The sequence below is a fragment of the Chamaea fasciata genome, unplaced genomic scaffold, assembly GCF_029207755.1.
Source record: "Chamaea fasciata isolate MVZ Bird 193981 ecotype frontalis unplaced genomic scaffold, bChaFas1.0.hap1 SCAF_4, whole genome shotgun sequence".
Lineage (NCBI taxonomy): Eukaryota > Metazoa > Chordata > Aves > Passeriformes > Sylviidae > Chamaea > Chamaea fasciata.
In genome coordinates, this window is record NW_027094089.1 from 11,984,015 (window position 1) to 12,004,944 (window position 20,930).

At 37.3% G+C, this 20,930-nt stretch overlaps 1 protein-coding gene across 4 annotated transcripts in view; it reads right to left on the reverse strand.

Annotated features, from left to right (window-relative positions):
* UHRF2 (ubiquitin like with PHD and ring finger domains 2) overlaps positions 1–20,930 on the reverse strand; it is an 82,323-nt gene that overhangs the window by 12,969 nt on the left and 48,424 nt on the right. For 2 of the 4 annotated variants that reach the window (XM_066180847.1, XM_066180846.1), the window contains exons 5-9: positions 19,705–19,814; positions 10,895–11,081; positions 7,829–7,952; positions 7,324–7,431; positions 3,696–3,800 (exon numbers count right to left, since the gene is read on the reverse strand). In XM_066180847.1, the coding sequence (XP_066036944.1) occupies positions 3,696–3,800; positions 7,324–7,431; positions 7,829–7,952; positions 10,895–11,081; positions 19,705–19,814 (634 nt within the window). The remainder of the gene's footprint in view (positions 1–3,695; positions 3,801–7,323; positions 7,432–7,828; positions 7,953–10,894; positions 11,082–19,704; positions 19,815–20,930) is intronic. The other 2 variants (XM_066180848.1, XM_066180849.1) reach the window with 2 other exon arrangements.

Below are 20,930 nucleotides of genomic sequence, written 5' to 3' on the forward strand. Positions count from 1 at the left end.
GTATCCATAAAGTGCTGACTGAATTAGCCTATCTGTCCATCATGTGATTTATTTTTGATAATTTCATGGTTTAACACTGCAGTAAGAGATGCCAATTGAAAAGAAAGGGCTAAAGTACAAATTGCATTTGTAAATCAATAAGAATCCCTTGCATTAAGTGCAGAGCCTGAACACATCATAATTGTTCTTGGTGAGTCTTCCCCACAGCCGTCCCTGACAGCAAGAACCTGGCAGTTCCATGGCACATTCCACCACAATGAAAATATTTCACCATTTTAGTTTCACTAATCTACATGTCTGAAAAGTAAGAAAGACAGTTTTAAAGCAGGAAACAGCAGAACGTGGCTAACTGGTGGAGTAGGGCAACGTTTTAAAAGATTGAAGTACTAGTTAACTACTGTAAGTAAATTCCTTTCTGAGGTTTTTCTCACTCCTTTCCATGCAGTATCCAAAACCGGTGGATTACCAAGCCTTTAAACTGAACATTATTATGCAAATAATTCAGGCTACCCTGTATGGACTAATTATCTTTTGCTCCATTAAAAATCCGTTCTGACTTCAAACCAGGTTCACCAAAGACAGAGAGTCTTTCCGGGTCAAAGACACTTTCCTGTAGTAGGAGTTTACTTAGGACATACTACAGCTTTTAGAGACAGTATTTCAAAACTAAAGTTATCTTTGGCTGTCAGCTGGAGATCCAAAATTTATTGGTTTTTTGAGGGAAAAAATCCTGCAGTCTGTATGATTAATTTAATTAGCCTACTATAATTATATTTAAAGCAATGCATTTAAAATCTAAAAGACATTCATTTCATATTAGACATTCATTTCATGAAGTGGATTGTGAATACTACATTACAAGCAGTGAATGGGTTTGGTATAAAATATCAAAGAACCTAAACAATGAGTATATTGCCTGGGGTCCTTTTTGAGTCATTACAGTCACTATCTTTTGTAGTCTCAGAATGTTTTACAAGAATATGAGACTGCTCACACCAGGTATTATTCCCCAAGAGACTGGAGATTTCCTGTATGATCCCCTGTGAACAACACTTACAGAAGAAACAATTTTTGTTTGGATTAAACTAGAGCACACCACACAATTAATTTACCATCTTTACAATGCTACGTCAACCCAGCAGAAACATGATTCTCGAAACTTTTGAATAAACAGCAGTTTCAACTTGATACATAAAAACAATGACAAAAAATAAGACGGCAAGTTTTCAACACAAAAGTTAGACTTCTTCAGCTGCTTGATTTGATGAACAGACAGATCAGAATACATCCATCAGGAATACTGAGCTTGCACAATCAGTGCTAATGCCCAGTATCTGGTGTATAAATGTTAATCTGTTCTGAAATAATTCTTAGATTAAAAATTACTGAAAGACTTCTCAATTTCTTCAGCTAATGCTCCTATTATGGTTACTATCAAAACAATACCAGGAGATCAGCAACATTAATATATTCAAAATAAAAGCTAACTATAGGTAAGCCATGTAACTTGTTACTAGAATTCAAAGCTATCCATTTTCAGGAGAGAGATTAATGTGCAGATACTTTACGTGCATGTAATTAGAAATGAGGATAAAGCATCATGTGCAAAACAATGCTCATTTTGTAAGCTATGACTCTACCTGTTCACAATCTTGATGGTAGATCTGACAGAACTGATAAAACTTGTTATTAATGAGCATTCCAATACTTCCAGAACATCCGAACTTCAATAAAACTGGAGACAATTCTGAGTCTTTAGGATTATAAGTTTCCACAGGCATGGCAAAAAAATGTCATCTGAAAGTTAGACAATGAACTCTGTTTCTTGCAATGTATTTTTGTAATTACTTTACCCAATGTGGTTTTGTTGATTTAAGGCAATAAGAAGTGCATTAAGATGCCACACATCATCAGTGTACATAAATAGTGTATAAAGTTTATAAACAGTATAATTCTTCTCCAAAATGAATTTATTTCTCAATTTTATAAAAGCTTACACACAAGCATCTTTGTTGCACCACTGAAATTCAAGTAAGAGTCATCTCTCTTTTTTGGTACTCATACAATAAAATGAATAGATGTGAGCAGAGGTTTTTACATATATATTTTATTTAAAATAAATAAATCTCAAATTTCACATCTCAAATTGATTAGATACTGTACTTAGGATGCTTACAAGTACAGAACTCATTTTTTCTGTAAATATTCTTACAGGAGCTTAATCTTTTACAAAAAATATTTTAAAAAAAACAGGGAAAATGGAAGTATATTGGAAAATAAAATCCGGCACATGAAAGAAGAAGAGAGAAAAAACTAACTTCAATAATGTAACTGGGAAAAAAAAATCCTGGTATTATTAGTTTAGAAAACAGAAAAAATCTGACATTCATATAAGTTTTTAGGGTATTTTCTGCAACTTTTCTCTCCTAATATGCCTTTTCAAAAGTATTTGTGTCTTTTAGAGTATGATGGTACTTAGACGTCTACAAAACCACATAGTCACAACATCACTTACGTGAATTGAAAAAGCATGCAAAGGTTCCGATTAAGTTTATTAAATATTTTGAATTGAATAATTACCGCCTCAGAAATAAGCGGACATCTGTATCCCCAAAAAGAATAAAAAGAGGAATCTGCAGCATCCCAGCATAGCAGATACACTACTGTGAAACAGTCTTCTTATGGTCTAGGAGTCTGGGATGGGATTGACACTACGGACACCATTTCCAAACACCAAGAACCTCTTCATGCCACTTGTTCAAATAGAGACACACACTTCTTCAGAGGCAATACTCTGCAGCTGCAGCAGCAGCTGGTAGATGCTGTTGGCAAAGAATATAGTATATTCTGATGTTTCATTCATATGCTTTTTTTTTCTTCAGTGCCCTTTTCCTTGTGATTGACAACTATGCTCATTTTAAAAAAACAGGTTGCTGATCCATGATTCAAAATTCCACCTGATGGACTGGAACTGCAGGAAGGGATGTACCTTGTGTAAACATTATATAATTGAAGAAAACAGTAATCTCTTAATAAATAAATGTTGGTCAACACCATGAGATGAAAATTAAAAGCTTTTGTTTAGCAGCACAACTGCTTTTGTTGCTCTGCTTAGATGCTAACACCAAAGTAGAATTTTTCCCCAGCACCTTTAGGGATCACAGTACAAGATTCTGAGACTTTGCTAAGAAGTTCTGAAAGTGCTGATTAGCAGGAGCCAAAAAACTTCAGAACTCCATAGTATCAAATAACACATATTGTATCCTTTATTCTTGCTTCGTTAAAATAAACGTATCACATATTTAGAAATACTGTTTGGAATGTAATTAAATTGTGACAAAAGCAGAACATAAAACATATTATTTGCACATAATTATACTATCAGATTTTATATTACACTCAATTCAGACTTCAAAAGTATACTGAAATATAACTACCCTGAGCAATGTCAAATCCAGTGGTAACTGACATTTTGCTTTAATGTAAATCTGTGCGTAAGCATTCTTTAGGATTTGGTAAGGTTTTTCTCTCCAAAATACTAAGAACTACTTAATTTATCAGTAGTAGCTCTTTTTTTTTTTTTTTCCACAGTCATATCTACCTAAACATTAGCTTTAGATTAAACACCAAATATAACTATATTTACAGACATTGATACATTTGATGCAAGACCATTGCTTGCATGAATGACATACCACTTCATCTTCAAATCCCCCAGCTAGCACGAGTGAATAAGCTCCATCATTACTGCGTCCATGGATTCCACCAACATGGGGCCTGTGAACACCTGCTTCACTCACCTGGAAACAGAAAAAAAGCCAGTTTACAGCAAATTTTTTTTAAAGACCTAGTCACCGACAACCACTTTTAACAATCAATTTTCTTCTTAAAATATTGAAATACAGAGGTTTCTGTGTCAACAGTTCATGCAAGACTGCTATTAAAGGTGTGAATTCCACTGTTTCTTCAGGAAGAAAAGCCAAAAGTAAGAACACCTAGAAAACCAGCAGGACAATGTAGGAGAGTGGTGGTAAGGGTATACTTTCTTCTTCAGGGAAAATCTCCAAGATTTTTCCCCTAAGCAGTACCTAAGACTGTACTCACTGCTATACTCCGCTTGCACAGTCATTTAGAACAATTCAAAGGAGAAGGAGATCTTCCAGTTTGGTAAAATTTTGCAATTTTTAACCAAGGAAGATCCCAGAATAAAGATCATTTTGTCAGGGACTTTCAAGGTAACACATTGTAAATGTAACCAGTGGAGAGAAATATTATCAGACTGCCCAAGGAAACAAGGAAAACCATTGCAACACCATATGGATCATAGGCTAGTTCTCCAACCAGGATAACTCTCTGGTAGTAAATGTTCAAGTAATCTGCAACCTGACCTGAATGTTACAGCGGTAGTATAATCTGGCAACATCATTAAAGTCTGCTGGAGCATCTTTCCCACAAAAATTTATGTAATAAGGGTTTCAAACTGCTTAGCAGTTTGATTACTAGAAAAGCCCCACAAACAACCTTTACAAATAAAAAGAGACTATATATTACATTATCCATTTTCTCAGTATGTTATGCAAAAAAAACTGTTGGTAGAATGAAGGCTTCCAACATAAACCAATTACACTACTTCTTTCTACTTTCATATCTTCTTCCAGATCTTGATTTTGCCTGTTTTTCTCGTTCTGCTTCTTGCAATCCTGAACTCCTTTCCCCAACCTAGGGTTCTAAGCAACTTTCATAGAAGTCCATATTCTTCTGCTATAGACTTGAAATTTCACAACACAATGTATCAAATATCCAGCTAGTCAAAAATGAACTTTTTTACAACAGATTAGAGCTGTGCACAGTACGAAAACTGTGCAATGACACAATAATACTTCCTTGAACAATTTCTTGGAATCCAGCTGTCTCTGGCTGACTTCCTGGTCTGTTGAAAACTTTTGGATTCATGGTATTGAAGAGACAGAAGAGTTCATAATAATACCACTTGTCATATGAACTAGTGTCACTTTGGAGTGGAAAGCTGACTTTCTCTCATGACCATTTTACAAAATTTGACATTACAGAAGTATGTATACTGGTCCCACTTTTTTTATATTGTACATAATTTTGTAGTTATCTACACCCCACAAAGTGTTCAACATTTTCCAGATGCATAAAAACCATCCTAGTCCTTTAATTTTCCTGGTTGCTGTTCATAATACTGTATTTTTATTTTCCTGACCCTTCATTTCATGATAATTTGGTATTTATTTTTCTGATCACTATTAAATGACGCATTTTTCAAAATTAGCTAATAGACTATCTTTGCTAAATAACAAGAAGAATAAGTGGCTGAAAGCCAATTATAAATCACACATTTAGAACTCTGCCTAGCCATGTTTGCTATCTGCAACAACTTAACACTCTCACTTAACTTTATCAGCTATTTGCCAATTTTTCCAAACCATTAAGAGTATGCTGAGCAAAAAGTCCCCACTATTACATTCCTCTTTCCTGTTGTATCAAATGTCCTTTAATTCGATCCTCCATCCCTCCCTTCTTTTCATTTCCAGGTTTCATCAATTAAATTTAGGTTTCTGCTGGGTGATTCACCCCAAAGATGAACACAGATAAATAATTCATGCCAAAGATGCTCTTCAGATACTCTCTCTCCAGAAGTAACGTTTAGTCAATTTCCTTCTAGGAAAAAGAGAGTTTGTGTCATAAAAAATCTATGCAAATCAGAAATAAAGAAGTCTTTAAATTCTCATATAATCTTGAAATTCACATAGATTTGCTGAGACAATGTGATTTTTGTCATAAAAAGGACTAGTTCATATGAGAAACAAAAATGTAATTTAACTTTCTATGTAGAAAGCATTTCAAATATTTTTTTTTAATCACAAAGTGTTACATTTGTACCCAAAATAAATTAATTATATATAAATGGTAATTGTCTTTTGCTATTTAGTTCATTTTTATATATATACACACACACATATATATACACTATATATACAAGAAATTTTTTGACGGGTCTTCGGATGAAAGCAGCACTCTAATTCTGTTTCTTCTTCCTACCAGTACTAGAAATACTTGAAAAGCATTAGCTCTTGTCTTACCACCAGAATTCCTAACAAAAGGTAAACTAGAAATTCCAATTACTATTGAAGAAGTGAAAATAAAAATTCATTTTGATACTTTGAGTTTGCCTAAGTGATTTTAGAAAGTTCTCTTACTTATTAGACTTTACATAATCTAGCACCCAACAAAAAGAAAGCAAGTGATGAAAAGTTCATAAAACAAATCAGAAGAGGCTTTTGATTTTTGGCTTGTCCCTCCTCAAGCAGTTTAAAAACCCTGGTTTAATTCTTCTAAATATGACAGAAAATATTCAGTTCCAATCATTTACACATGCAAGAGACAAACAATTTTGACAGACAGAAAGACAACCGATTTAGAAAACAAAGGAGTATGTATTTTTGTGACTAAAAACAACAATAAAAAAGAAAAATAACCCAAAAATCATTGCAATTGGATCAGGCTGGAGCAAAAGGGAGGAAGTTTGTAGCTTGCTGGACACTATAAATCCAGAAAAAAAATCAGTACCGGCACAAAATACAGTTGTCCCATCCTCCCTACTTTGTTTTTTCCTGCCCTGTTGAGTACTGGCACTGTGCTTACATAACCAAAATCTGAAACAGACTGGGAAAATTAGCCCCCAATCTATATAAATCAAATAATCAGATGGGATTATTTTTCTGCCAGTTTTTTACCAACCTAGTTTACCAATGAGCCTAAGGAATAAATGAAACAGAAAATGAGACAGTTGAAAAAAACCACCAAACTAATATATAGTTAATTTCAGTAGCAACACAGGCTTACACTGGTTTAAGGTGCTCATCAGCTTAGAAGAAGATTTGGACATCCAATACATATCATCAAAGACCTGCAGAGTCAATCCACAGTGATAACAGAACGTTTTCAAAATCTCCAGTCTGCACCCCATGCAGGGGATAATCAGTTCATGTGATGAAAACCCTTCAGAAAATACTTAACTCTATTCACTAAGTATCCCACTTAAAATTTTAATGTGTGAAATATGTTTATCATAATTCCAACACTTTTTGGAATATATACACTAAGTTGTATGCAAAAAAGTTGTATTAAAAAGTTGTATGGTACGATCAGCACCACTTCCAGTACTGGAATCATAATGTATTTGCGTTACTTAGTCCTGGTGAAAATGGCAATTGTCAATTGAAATTTATTTTAGTGCCCCACCATTCATTATTATTCCTACTTCCTTCAACTACAGCTAATACTGAAACAACATACCTGAACTCTGAATTTCCAGGTTGTCCCAACAGGAACACCAGGTATAGGCCCATAATGATTTGAAGGAACAATAGTGCATTCCTTAGTGCGACCAACACAGGCCATGCCCTAAAAATATATCAGACAAAAGTAATCAGATAAATGAATTACAATATTAAGACTATTTGTAAATTCAGTGCAGAGATCATTAAATCTGTCTATTATAACAAACACATACTTCAAAATGTGTTAACAATTGTTATAAGAATGTTAAATTAAGTAATATGTGGTTATGGGTTTGGGAGAGGAGTTGAGGGTTGGGTTTTTTTGTTTGTTTTTACCTCTTAGTCACCTTAATAATCCTTCCACTGCTTTAACTGCCAGCAACAGTGGGCAGGATTAAACATTGTCTTGTCGTCTGTGCAACCCAGTACTGAATTTTGTGTAGTGCATATGAAAGCAAAATTATAGATGTAGCACATACATGAACAATCAGAGTAACAGCTATTTCTAAAACACACTCTACCTTTCCCCAGTCTCTCTGGCTTTCAGTACTGGCAGATGGCATCTTTGCTTTCTTTTTACTCTGTTTGAGCTTTTCTCCAGCCTTTACAACTTCATTAGAATCATTTTTGCAGGAAGGACAATACCTAAAAAAAGGTTTTAGTAAATTCTCAATTAACTTCATAATAATGGCAACATATTTCTTGTAGCCAAAATAGTGTCCATTTGTTTATTTTGACTGAATGTTTCAAGCTAGCAAGCATATACCAGTCTTAAAACAGCTGAAGCCTACGGCTTAAAAAAATGAACTCAATATGAACAAATACTGTCAACTTGTTTTAAAAAAAGGGCTTTTCAGTATCTTTAAAAGGTAGAGTGCTAGTTGCAAAACATGTAACTATTTTTTCTCACATGATATGTGAGAGGTCCCCAAGTCTCCTATATTCTCTCTTCAATTAGTCCTCCTTCATTTACATCATGTAAAGGAGAAGTATGCTGCTAACCAGTACTCATGATCTGTTTCTGTGTCCTGCGCAGTGTACCCTTATTTTTTGCTGATAGTGTGACAAATTTCACTGCAGACTGCTGAATGTCCAACAGAGCCAAGGAATTATATAATGTGTATAGAAACACACAAACACACACTCACTCACTTCTACAACACTGAAGCCACTTGGAATATAATGCTGAGGCTCACTCCAACTAACACAAATCCATTCTGGTAGGAAAGCAGAGATACTAGTATACACTGACTACAGCAGAGAGAAAAGGAGTACAGTGGTCATTCTGCTGTTTCCAACAACATTCTCATCCAGTCCAGGAACAACAATACAAAGGCATGTCCATGTTTCTGGCTCCCAAAGGCTGGATTTGGCCCATACACCATTAGAAGAGGAAAACTGATCTCCACTGACATTGATAACCTCATTTGGGTAACAACTACTGCTACTGCTACTACTAGTACTACTACTGTTTCGGATTTATCAAGTTTTTTTAATGTGGATATGAATAGAAGAATTAATGATCAAGGTCCACAGGAATAGATTTCATTGTCTCAAAAAAGGTGTTGAACCATTTAAACAACGAAGCCACGTAGATTAAAAAATAATAATGCAAGATGCTGAAATTGTGTGACACTATGACTTTGACAGGTATTACAGCTGCTTACAGAAAAAGCATGTAAGACCAATTAAAAGAACAAACATGACATAATGCAAACTCACAAGGTGAATTAACTAGGTGAAGTCACATGGTGAATTCCATGTTTCTTGATAGGGTAACAATATTACCTTAATATTCTTTACTGAATCTTGTAGGGAGTATTAAATACTGTTTCACATACAGAGTGACTTAATCTCCACAAGACAAACTTATCCTTTCCCAAACCGAAGGCTAAACCCCTGAAGAGAGTTTGCTACATTTTACACTCCAAAACCAGGAAGTGGAAGTATTTCCAATTCTAAAGCAAACTATTCCTAAATTAAGAATCAGACAACCATGACTCTTTGTTAGTATGCACGAAGAAGGGAGGACACAAACTTTTTTGGTAGGAGATGCAGCTTTGCCTGGTGCAAATGTACTTCTACATAATGACAAGCATTAAGTCAGTACAGGGCTGGTGACACTAAGCATCCCAAAACTAGCTCACGTAAGCCATGTCCATAACTGTATCTCTACCACCTCTACCGTGACTTCATCCACAGATGCAGCTATCTGCTTACATATATAGATCTTAAGACTCCTAGTCTTAGTTACACAGTGAACAAAAACAAGCTAAAAAGCTTGACAGCCATCTTCCAATGAATTTTAACTATATGAATTAAACTTCTAGAAATCCATAATTTGGAGAATGGACCAAGACTAGCTCTGGAGACGAGGAGGTGTTTGTGATCAGAAGGATCACCGTGACCCAGCCATGGGCACTCACAGCCCAGAAAGCCAACCCTCATCCGGGGCTGCATCAAAAGCAGCGTGGGCAGCAGGTCAAGGGAGGTGGTTCCACACCTCTACTCTGGTCTTGTGAGATCACACCTGCAGTGCTGCATCCAGCTCTGGGGCACCCAACACAAGAAAGATGTGGACCTGTTGGCAAGAGCCCAGAGGACGGCCACCAAGTTGATCAGAGGGTTGGAGCACTTCTGCTACGAAGACAGGATGAGAGCTGGGGCTGCTCAGTCTGAAGAAAAGGCTTCAGGAAGACCTTAGAGCACCTTCTAGCTGGTTTAGATTTTAGTAAGAAATTCTTTCCTGTGAGGATAGTTGCCCCAGAAAACAGGCAGACCATCAGGCACTAACCAATTAACATTAAGGAATCCAGTAAGGTGTAGGAGATTGAGTTATTAATTTACAGAGAATGTTAAAATTTCCAAAAGATTTACACAGATTTTACAAAAAATATAATCACAAGGTTCATAGAGATTCCATGTAATGTATTCATAGACATCTTAGAGGTTTAATGAAGTCTATGGAAAACTTCATTAAAATAAAGTTCTGTTTTTTACTCATTTATAAAGGATTAGCATCTCAAGTAAGTCATAGGCAGGTGATAAATATGAACAGTGTAAATTGTAGACAGCTAATGATGACATAAGAGTAATTATGTAAGAAATGAAGACTAGCAATGTGTTGGTCCTTCTATAGCATGAAAAATGAATGTAGCAGAGGCAATGAAGGGCACAGGGACAGCAGCAGGGACAGAGGATGAAGGGACAAAGAAGCGTGAGCATAAGAAAATTGCTCAAGCAGAGAAGTCTTTAAAAAATGAAAAGGCTGAGGAACAACAACTGTCGATAAATACAATCAGATCAGGTAACATCACAGAAGATCATATTGATCATAATGAATAAAATGAACATACCAGTCTTGAAATTTCATAAAGGCCGTTAAAGCTTACTAACAATTCATTGTGAATGATTTGAAAGAATTATCTTGACAGAAAACATAAGCTTTTTATTAAGTAGATGGATGAAAACACCCCAGAATTTAAAAACATCTTCAGTATTTTCTCTCATGAGGTGCAAATATCAAAAAGGTACCATGCATAATAGAATGTATTATATAGGTAAGTAAATCATCCCTGTATATTTACCAGTCTTCATCTTCTGGTATCTTGCTTAAGGGAGGGTTCAGGCAGTATATATGATAAGCCATATTACATTCATCACACAGGAGTTGCATGTGAGCATCCTGTTTGCCACCACACAAGTAACACGAACAAAACCGGCACTCCTTATCCGGATCAGCCCTACAGTGCTTGCATTCAGGGCCACTTTTTCCTGTCAAAAACAAAGAAAGGTCAAATGCCATGTATCTCAGAAAAGTGCATTAGTGTATCTAAAGGAGTTATTTCTGAACATGAACACTGCTTTTTTGAAACTGCTTTTTTTCTTACAATGAGGTATCTATCAGGCTTAACGAGATTTCTTCCGTTGTATAAACAAGCCATAAAAAACATGATTAATCATCAGCATCTCTTTATTTTCTCCTACTCCCAAGATGTACCTGCACATTCTCCCTAAAGATGGTGCCTTTCTGTCTTTTGAAGCTGTAAAGCTTATCAGTTCCTTGTAAGTTAGTGTGGCTAACATAAGCAGTAAAAGTAAACATTTCTTTCAGTTTATTCTCAAATAGAAATATGAGGTAGATCCTTGATGTATCCAGAGGTGTTCTGGATACATTTTTCCTAAGTATACCGGGAAGGAAATGAATGACTAAGAATTTGCAGAAATCCAAGCCCCCTTCTACTGAAGTATGCCCTTCCAACTGAATAGACTTTACAGAGAAATTGATTCATGCAGTTTTAAGTTATCAGTGTAAATCTCTGTGTAAAGAAATTCCAGACTGAAAGTGTTATGAGTAAAGGGAACTGGAATGCCAAGCATTGTGCTGCATCTGCAGTCTTTCTGGAGGACCTTTTATCTTTAAAGGCGGAACCAATAGATTTAGAGTGGGAAGAGGATGGAGTTTCGACTGATGAAGAGTCAGGGGCTGTCGATGAATTAAAAATTGACAGGGGAATAGCTGTGAAACACCTCAGAAGAACCAGAGCTTTTTCATCTAAAATGCTGACACGTTTGATAGCCCTGCTGAAATGTCTATACACTAGCATAGGCAGCATGGGTGAAATCAGAAGAATTGGAAGTGACTGCAAATAGAAAGCTATGATCTAATCACAAACACTGAAATTTGGTGGGACATATCACATGACTGGACAGCTACAAACTGTCCAGAAGGGACAGGCAAGAAAGGAGGGGCAAGCAATTTGCCCTCTCTATGGACTTGATTGCATAAACCTGTCTTTGAAAAACAGCAATGAACACGTCAAGAGCTTGAAAATCAGAGGCCAAGCCAATAAAAGAAATCTCATGGTTTGTGTTTATTACCCACCACTCAATTGAGGGGACCCTGCTGACAAAACCTTTGTACTTCACCTGCAGGACACATCACTCTGGCAGGTTCTGACCCAGCTGCAGGGACTTGTCCAGACAGGACAGTCCCTGACATCTGCTTGAAAAGCAGCTTGGCAAGACACAAGCAGTCCAGGAGACTCCTGGAGACCATTAAGGCTAATTTCTTACCCCAGGTGACAGAGAAATGCTACTTCACCTGTTGCTTACTGACACAGAGTAACTAACTGGAGAGGTCAGGATCAGTGGCAGCCTGGGCTGAAGTGGTCATACCCTGGTGGAATTCCTGATCTCAGGGGTTGTGGGCCAAAGAAAGGTTAAAGGCAGTACTCTGAATTTTAGGAGCCTGAACTTTTAGTTCTCTGAGGAATTAGGATGGGACCCTCCAGAAAACTACACTCAGGTAAAAGGAGCAAAATAGAACTGTCAGATCTTTGAGGACATTTTTCTTAGAGGCCAAGATCTCTCAATTTCCACAGCGACAATTCAGGCAAGGAAGGCAGGAGACCAGGATGGCTCAGTAAAGACCTCCTGGACAAAGTGAAATACAAGAAGGAAAAGCACGGGATGTGGAATCAGGGACAGGTATCCTGGGAAGGGAAATGCTGTCTGGTTATGAAGGGAAAGGATTAGGAAATTAGGAAAGGTAAGGTATAGTTGGAGCTGAATTTGCCAAGGGATACAAAGAATAGTAAAAATGGCTTCTATAGGAATGTTGGTCAGAAATGGAAGATTAAAGAAAACATACACACACAGCCCCATCCTCCCCTCTGCCTCCCAAATGGGACAGAAGTAATGAGAATCAAGATGGAGAAGGTTGAGGTATGCAGCAATTTTGTTTGCCTCAGTGCTCATTAGCAATCACTCTTCCCACGTCTCTCAAGTCCCTGAACCTCAAGAGAGGAAATGGGGAATTGAAATAACTCCAGGTGTAAAAGCAGATCAGGTTCAAGATCATCTGAACATAGGAAAGACAATGGGACCCAAGGAGATGCATCCCAGGGTCCTGAGAGAATTGTTTAGTGCAGTTGTTAAGCCACTTTCCATCATATATAAAAAGTCATGGCAGCCACATCATGTCTGAAAACCCATGGCAGTCAGGGTAAGTTTTCAGTGACTAGAGAAAAAGGCGTATTTCAACCTTTTTTAAAAAGGGAAAAAAGCAGGAACCCAGGAATTATTGACTGGTCAGCCTCATCTCAGTGCCCAGTAAGATCACAGAGCACAGAATCCTGGAAGACATGTCAAAACGTGGAAGACAGAGGGCTGGTTAAAGACAGCCAAAATGGCTTCACCAAGGGCAAATAGTGCCTGATTGGCACAGTGGCCCTCCACCATGGACAGAATGCATCAATTGTCAAAGGAGAACTATAGATGTCATTTACCTGTCTCTAGCATAAAATTCTTATCATAAAATCATAGAATTATAAAATATCATGAGGGGGTAGGGATCCACAAGAATCACCCATGTCCCACTCCTGGCCCTGCAGAGGACATCCCAAGAATCCCTCCATGTGAGAGAGCATTGTCCAAAAGCTCCTTGAATCCCCACCAGGCTTGGTGCTGTGACCACTTCCTTGGGAAGCCTGTTCAAGTGTCCAAGCATCCTCTGGGTGAAGAACCTTTCCTGACATCCAAACTAAACCTCCCCTGACAAAGCTTCAGGTCATTCCTTCAGGTCCTGCCATTCGTCACCACAGAGAAGACATTGGTGTCTGCCCTTCCTCTTCACCTCATCAGGAAGCTGTAAACTGTGATGACTACCCTCAGTCTCATCTTCTCCAGGCTAAACAACCTCAACCTCAGCTGTTCCTTGCAAGGCGTCCCTTCAAGACCCTTCACCATCTTTGTGGCCCTCCTCTGCGAGACTCTCTAGCTTTACAGCTGTCTCACATTCTTGCTGCTAAAATGAAGAGAGATGGGTTTGATGAATGACGTGCTAAATAGTTAAGAACTTAATTGGATGACCACATTCAAAGAGAGAATGGTCCATATCCAATGGTTCAATGTAAAAGTGAAAACCATTAAGGAGTGGTGTTCTTCAAGGCTCATTGGGAATATTTGGAACATTATTATTTTCTATATACATCAATGGCACACCCAGTGGAATTGAGTGCACCCTCAATAAGGTTGTAGATGGCACAAAACTGAGCAGTGAAATTCATCACAAAATCATAGAATCGGTAAAGTTTTTTTATTGTCTGACTTTAAGATCACCAAGTCTAACTACCAACCAAGCACCACCATCATGTTCGGCATTAAACCATGTCCTCAAGTGCCATATCCACTCACCTTTAGAATGTTACCAGGGATGGTGATGTCACCACTTCATTGGGGAACTTGGCCTAATGCTGAACAACCCCTTCCATGAAGAAATTTTTCCTAATATCTAATCAATACTCTCAGGTACATGGTATGACTCGCTTCAGCACCTCAATGTCCTCCTTGGAGTGAGGAGCTCAGAACTGAACAAAGGATTCAGGTGTGGCCTCACCAGTGATGAGTACAGGAGGACAATCCCTGTCCTGGTCCTGCTGGCCACACTATTGCTGCTACAGGCCAGGATGCCATTGCCCTTCTTGGCCACCCGGGCACACCCTGGCTCATGTTCAGTCACTGTCACAGCACCCCCAGCTCCTTTTCCTGTGGGCAGCTTTCCAGCCACTCTGCCCCAGCCTGTGGCACTGCCTGGGGTTGTTGTGACCCAAGGGCAGGACCCAGGACTGGGCCTTGTTGAACCTCACACCATTGGCCTTGCCCCATGATCCAGTCTGTCCAGATCCCTCTGCAGAGCCTTCCTGCTCTCCAGCAGATCAACACTCCCACCTAGCTTGGTGCCATCTGCAAACTGACTGAGGGTGCACTCAATCCCCTCATCCAGATGATCCAAGGAAGAACATAAAATAGAACTGGCTCCAGTAGTGAGCTCTGGAGAACACCACTGGTAACCAGACACCAGCTGGATGTAACTCCATCCACCACCAATCTCTGGGCCCCGCCATAAACCCAGGTTTTTACACTATGAACAGTGTGCCTGTCTGAGCCACAGGCTGAGAGTTTTTCCAGAAGAATGCTGCAGGAAACAGTATCAAAGGCTTTACTGAAGTCCATGTAGACAACATCCACAGCCTTTCACCCAACCACTAGGTGGATGACCCTGTCATAGAAGGAGAACAAGCTAAACCTGCCCTTCACAAAGCCCTGCTGGCTGGGCCTGATCCCCTGGCTGTCCTGCACACAAGGCATGAGGACACTTGGGATGATCTGATCTGTTACCTTCCCCAGCACTGAGGTCAGGCTGACAGGTTGGTAGTTCCCCGAACACTCCTTCCAACCACTGTTAGAACAGGTCCAGAGGAGGGCTATGAAAATGATCACAGGCTGATCAACTCTCTCTATGAAGAAAGGCTGAGAGAGATGGATTTGTTCAGCCTGGGCAAGATAAGGCTTTAGGGATACCTTTTTGTGGCCCTTCAATACTTAAATGGGGTTTATAAGAAAGAGAGGGAAAGATTTTTTCTTCCAAGACCAGTAATGACAAGGAGCAACAATAATGGCAACAAGGAACAGTTTTAAATTGAAAGAAACAGGATTTAGACTGGGTACAAGGAAGAAATTTTTACTGTGAGGGTGATGAGACACTGGCACAGGTTACCCTGAGAAGGTGTGGATGCCCCATCCCTGGAACCTTTCAAAGTCAGGTTGAATGGGGCTTTGAGCAACCTGTTTTTATGAAAAATACCCCTGCCCATGGCAGGCGGGTTGGACTAAAAGATCTTTAAAGGTCCCTTCCATCTAAAACCATTCTATGATAAGAAGTGCTGTAATAATGCTGTTTGAATCATTGTTTTTAAGTTAAAAAAAAAATTAAAACTGAAGAATATAAAAGAATCAGCAAAGAGGGAAGATCACCAGCTGCAGACAGAAGGTTTAGTGAGATGTACTGAATGGAAAACCGGAGAAATAAACATGTAAAACTACCAGCAGTGACTATTTTGCAAAGTCTTAAAAGCAAAGATACACTTAAATATATACTTCTAAAAAAACTCTGAAATCTATGAGAATATTGCTTCTAGTAAACCATAGCCTAGAAGACTTATCATGTTATCCAAATGGAGGTAATCTTTTATTAGTTTGAGACTTGTCTCCCAAGGTTTGTTTGGAAAAAAAAGGAAAAATTGTTTGAGTGCTGTTGAACAAATCTGAGGGTTTTCCAGCATAACTACATTAAACTCACAATCTGTGCAAGGTGTCAATACCAATTCAAATCAGGTAAGAAATCCCAGATAACTGTTAACTCCTTTGAAAAATTTTAGAAGTGATGACTGAGCACTCCCTATGGAAACCCAATAGTCTACCTCATCCAATAAAAAATAGACAGCATGAAATACCATATTTTTCTGTATCTCTGAGCAATTGTTTAGGCCTATGTAGTTTACGGGTTTCAGTTACAAAACCAGTTTCTTATGTAAAAGAAAGACTTTCATTTTTCACATTTCTGTTTTAACCATGTTGTAAATCATATGCACTGACTATAGCTGCACTATTGGTCATGACGACTGTTCACCTCAACCAACAATGCAGAGTTTAGTTGCATAAATAATTTGATACTATCTTTTTTTTGCAGGAGTTAGCACAAGTTTAGATTCCGATGGAAGTAATATATGTTAATATGTAGGTCTTATCTGCATGTTGCATATAAATATTTGTAACATATTTACAAATATGTTGCTTCTTAGATTTTTTTATTTCTAATATAATTTTCTAATAGGCTTAGCCTTACTCCTTTCCTCAGTTGTAGAATTTTATTTCCATTAATTAATTAGAAAATTACAATTTTTAATTGTAATTGCTAAATAAATATTAACATCACTTCACACATACCAAACCTAATTACTGCGTGACCATGCTCAAGAAATAAGAATTTTTCTGCAGAAACAACCTACACTATTTATCTGATGAAGCTTATTTCCATAGAAAGCATTCTATCTTTGACAAGGTCATGGACAGTAGGTTAACAAGGACAAAAATACAGTCGGTGCATTTGCTGATTATGCTTACAACAATCTCATAGAATATTTAAGGCCAAATAATGATTTTAATTTCATCTGCCATTATTGTAATAAAATTCCGCATCTTTCCATAGTACATAAGCTAAGGGAGCTGCGTGTTTATAGATAGGTGTATATATATTTAACTTTTTAAAATACACAGTACAAATGGGGTTGTAAGTACAATCCAAAAGGTGGTTACACTGGTGGCTACACTGGTGGTTATAGCATACAGCTCAACTGATGTGCACCATACATACCTGAACAAAGGCAAAACAGCCGACCTGGCTGAAAAACCAGAATCACATGAACAGGGTTGCGTGGTAAATGTTGGCTTCAGGAAAAAGAGCAGTTCAAGAAATAAGGCTGAATTCCCAGATCAATTAATTTTTCATTATTATGCTTTAAAAGATTATATTTATGAATTATATTTATTTATGAGGGTTATAAACAATATGCTGAAATGAATAAGAGTGGGACCAGGAACAAAATGAAATAAAACATACGCAGAGGTGCAAATCTCTACACAGATATCACTATTTGGGTAGTTTAAGCAAAGAGGTTACAAAAAAAGAAACAATATCAACATTGGAGGGAAGGAGCTGTAATACAGAACAAATGCCTTGACTCTGAAACTCTGAAATTAGAGTGGCAATCACTGCACAAAGTACAGATTCATGAGGCCACCCATCAAATCCTGTGTTCAGCTTCAGACCTCTTATTCCAAGAAGGACATCGAGGTGCTGGAATGTGTCCAGAGTAGGGCAGTGAAGCTTGTTAAGGCTCTGGAGCACAAGTTCCATAAGGAGCAGCTCAAGGAGCTGGGGTTGTTCACCCTGGAGAAAAGAAGGCTCGGGTGACCTGAGACCTTATTGCTCTCTGCAGCTACCTGAGTTTGTAGCCAGGTGAGGGTCAGCCAAAAGGACAGCAGGAGATGGCCTGAAGTTGGGCTAGGGGAGGTTTACATTGTTTAGATTGGTTATTAGGAAAATTGCTTCACAGAAAGAATAGTCAAGCACTGGAAGATGTTGCCCAGAGAAGTTATGGAATTACCGTCCCGAAGTATTCAAAAAACATGTAGATGTGGTACTTATGGACATGGTTTAGTGGAGGACTTGATGGTTTTAAGGGTCTTTTGCCATCTAAATGATTCTATGATGAGTAAATACTGATGTCAGATCAAATAGCACCATTGTAGACAATTTTATATAGTCAGCAATACAGTAATCATTAATTTCCTTGACACACAATTCCAAAAATTAATTCACTACATAGTAGCTGCTGGGAAGACCTAAATGAACTGCAATAATTTTTTATGACACTCAAAACATTGCACACTTGCAAAATAAATAGTGTATAAACACAAACCAGTATTTGTAGATTTTCAATTTTCTCACACTGCAATCTTTTTAAATCAAAACATGCTTTAAGATATTGCAAAGATCTTTTAATGTGACCAAGATAAATGAAACAGAGTGGATAGTTTTCTTCTTTTAGTAATCTAAGGGAAGTAATTCTCAAATAATGAAAATGAACAATGAGTTGAGAAATCAACACTTTTAAGAATACCACAGGGAATGTTATTTTCTCCTCTGAAAAACAGTGATTTTTATTTTTTTTAGACAACAAATAAACATTAATCAGACTCATAGTTGCGCACTCAGAGCCACCTACAAAGGTTATGAAAAATTGCATGGAGTCAGGAATCTAATATATAATTATATCTAATACCTACTTGTAGACCTGTAGTTCAATTTCCCGTGGTGCTATCACAGACACTCAGCACTCCTAACTTTAATATATTTTCAAACTTAGGATAAAATATCACTACTTTTTAGATAAACTGCCACTAACTCCTTAATGTTGTTGTGGGGATGTTAAGGAGGTCTGACATAGTAACTATTTTAGAAGGTCATACAGGGTCAACTAATCCAAACATTAATTATCCCTTTTTTTTTCCACGGTACAAGAAACTTTAGTACAAAGTTTCCTATCTTTTTTTTTTCCCTGATATAATGACTGAGTTAAAATATATTATACCAACTAATTCTATTTTTGGCATTTATTAATTTATTAAAAGCTTAAATTATATGTCAGTTGCAACAGCAGTTTTGGTGGCCTGAACACCTCTCTAGGAACTAAATGAGATTGCAAATTCATTCTGCACTGTTCCTGTAGAGCATTATCAGCTGTTTCCCTTTTTCACAATTTTTGACTGATAGTAACTAAGCTGTTACTAGTTTCTGAATATGTCAAGCAATACAGCCATCTTATAGTAACTATACTTTTAGAACAGAAATCTAAAAATGATTCAATGCAATTACAGTCCTTAACACAAACCAGGTATTACTACCACCTCTGCATGCTGATATTTTCTAAGAAAATCCAAAGAAGCATCACTCAGTTTGTACTTATATTCAAATAATTTTAAAAGTGCATACTTTTGAAATCTCCATCCCCAAATGTCAACGGATAGGCTCCTGGCTTTTCAATCTTGTACATTTCCTCTATAAAAAGGATTTTACAATCATTTATTATGTCTTCTGGACCTCTGAAAAACAAGAAGAATAAAAAGTACATTCAACTTAATTCCTTAGACTTAAGTTCTGTACTTTTTGAATCCTAAGCAATAAGATAAAGATAAGTAGCCTTTTTTTTTATCACTGATAGGATCCTTTATTTCAATTCACACACAAAAATCAGTCTAGCACCATAACTTCTATGAAAAAAATAAAACATATATTTAGGGCTCACTTAAAGAAAAGACTACTCCATTATTCTCAGACTGTCTGGCACTTCAGTATGCCTTTATTGACAGTTATCCAATACAGCTTAATTCCACTTCTAAAACTTCTAAATGTTTTTATTGGCCAAACACAGCAGACCAGACAAAACCATATCCTCTGGAATACATAATCTCAAACATTATCATAAAAGTATAGTATCGCAAACAAACCAGAAACGTGACCTTTAAGATAGAATAATAGTTGGAACCCACAGAGCAAGAAAAGCATCAGAAAATTTCAAAAGTCCTTCTATGACTTTTAATTGTTTCTCAACTCTGGAAAGCCACATACAATACTGTACTGGATTAAATACTATAAACAGTCCTGCTAATGTCAGGTTTCAGTGCAAAATCTCAGTGATTAGTAGTAACAAATACTCCAAGACTCCAAAACAATAATGCCACAAGACAGACAAGAAAAGAATGAGAAAATATGAAATGTAAAAGTTTTCACCTACTCTAATTAAAATACATTTGTACCTACACAGACTGTAATTTAAATGGAAATGTATCTAGGAAGAAATGGCCATAATGACTCCAACAGTTGTAAAGCGCTCCTTTTTCCTTCCCCTTTAGGATGATATTGTGCTCTCTTCAATTGCCTGTTCTCTTACCACTTTCAATTTGCTACCTGATCTAGAGCAAGCAGGAATTTTCAGTATAATAAAACACTGATGGATATCCGTAAGAACCTATCACAGAGGTTACTTGAAAACACTTTTGAAGAAAGCCAGCCAGGTGGTAGATCCCTATAAAAAGGTCTAATCTGCAAAACAAAATTAGACTATAGACAGATACGGAAACAAGATATTAGATTCATATTCAATAAGGATAACTGCAACAACAGAACATCTCCAGAAACATCAGGCTTCAGCCTGGAAT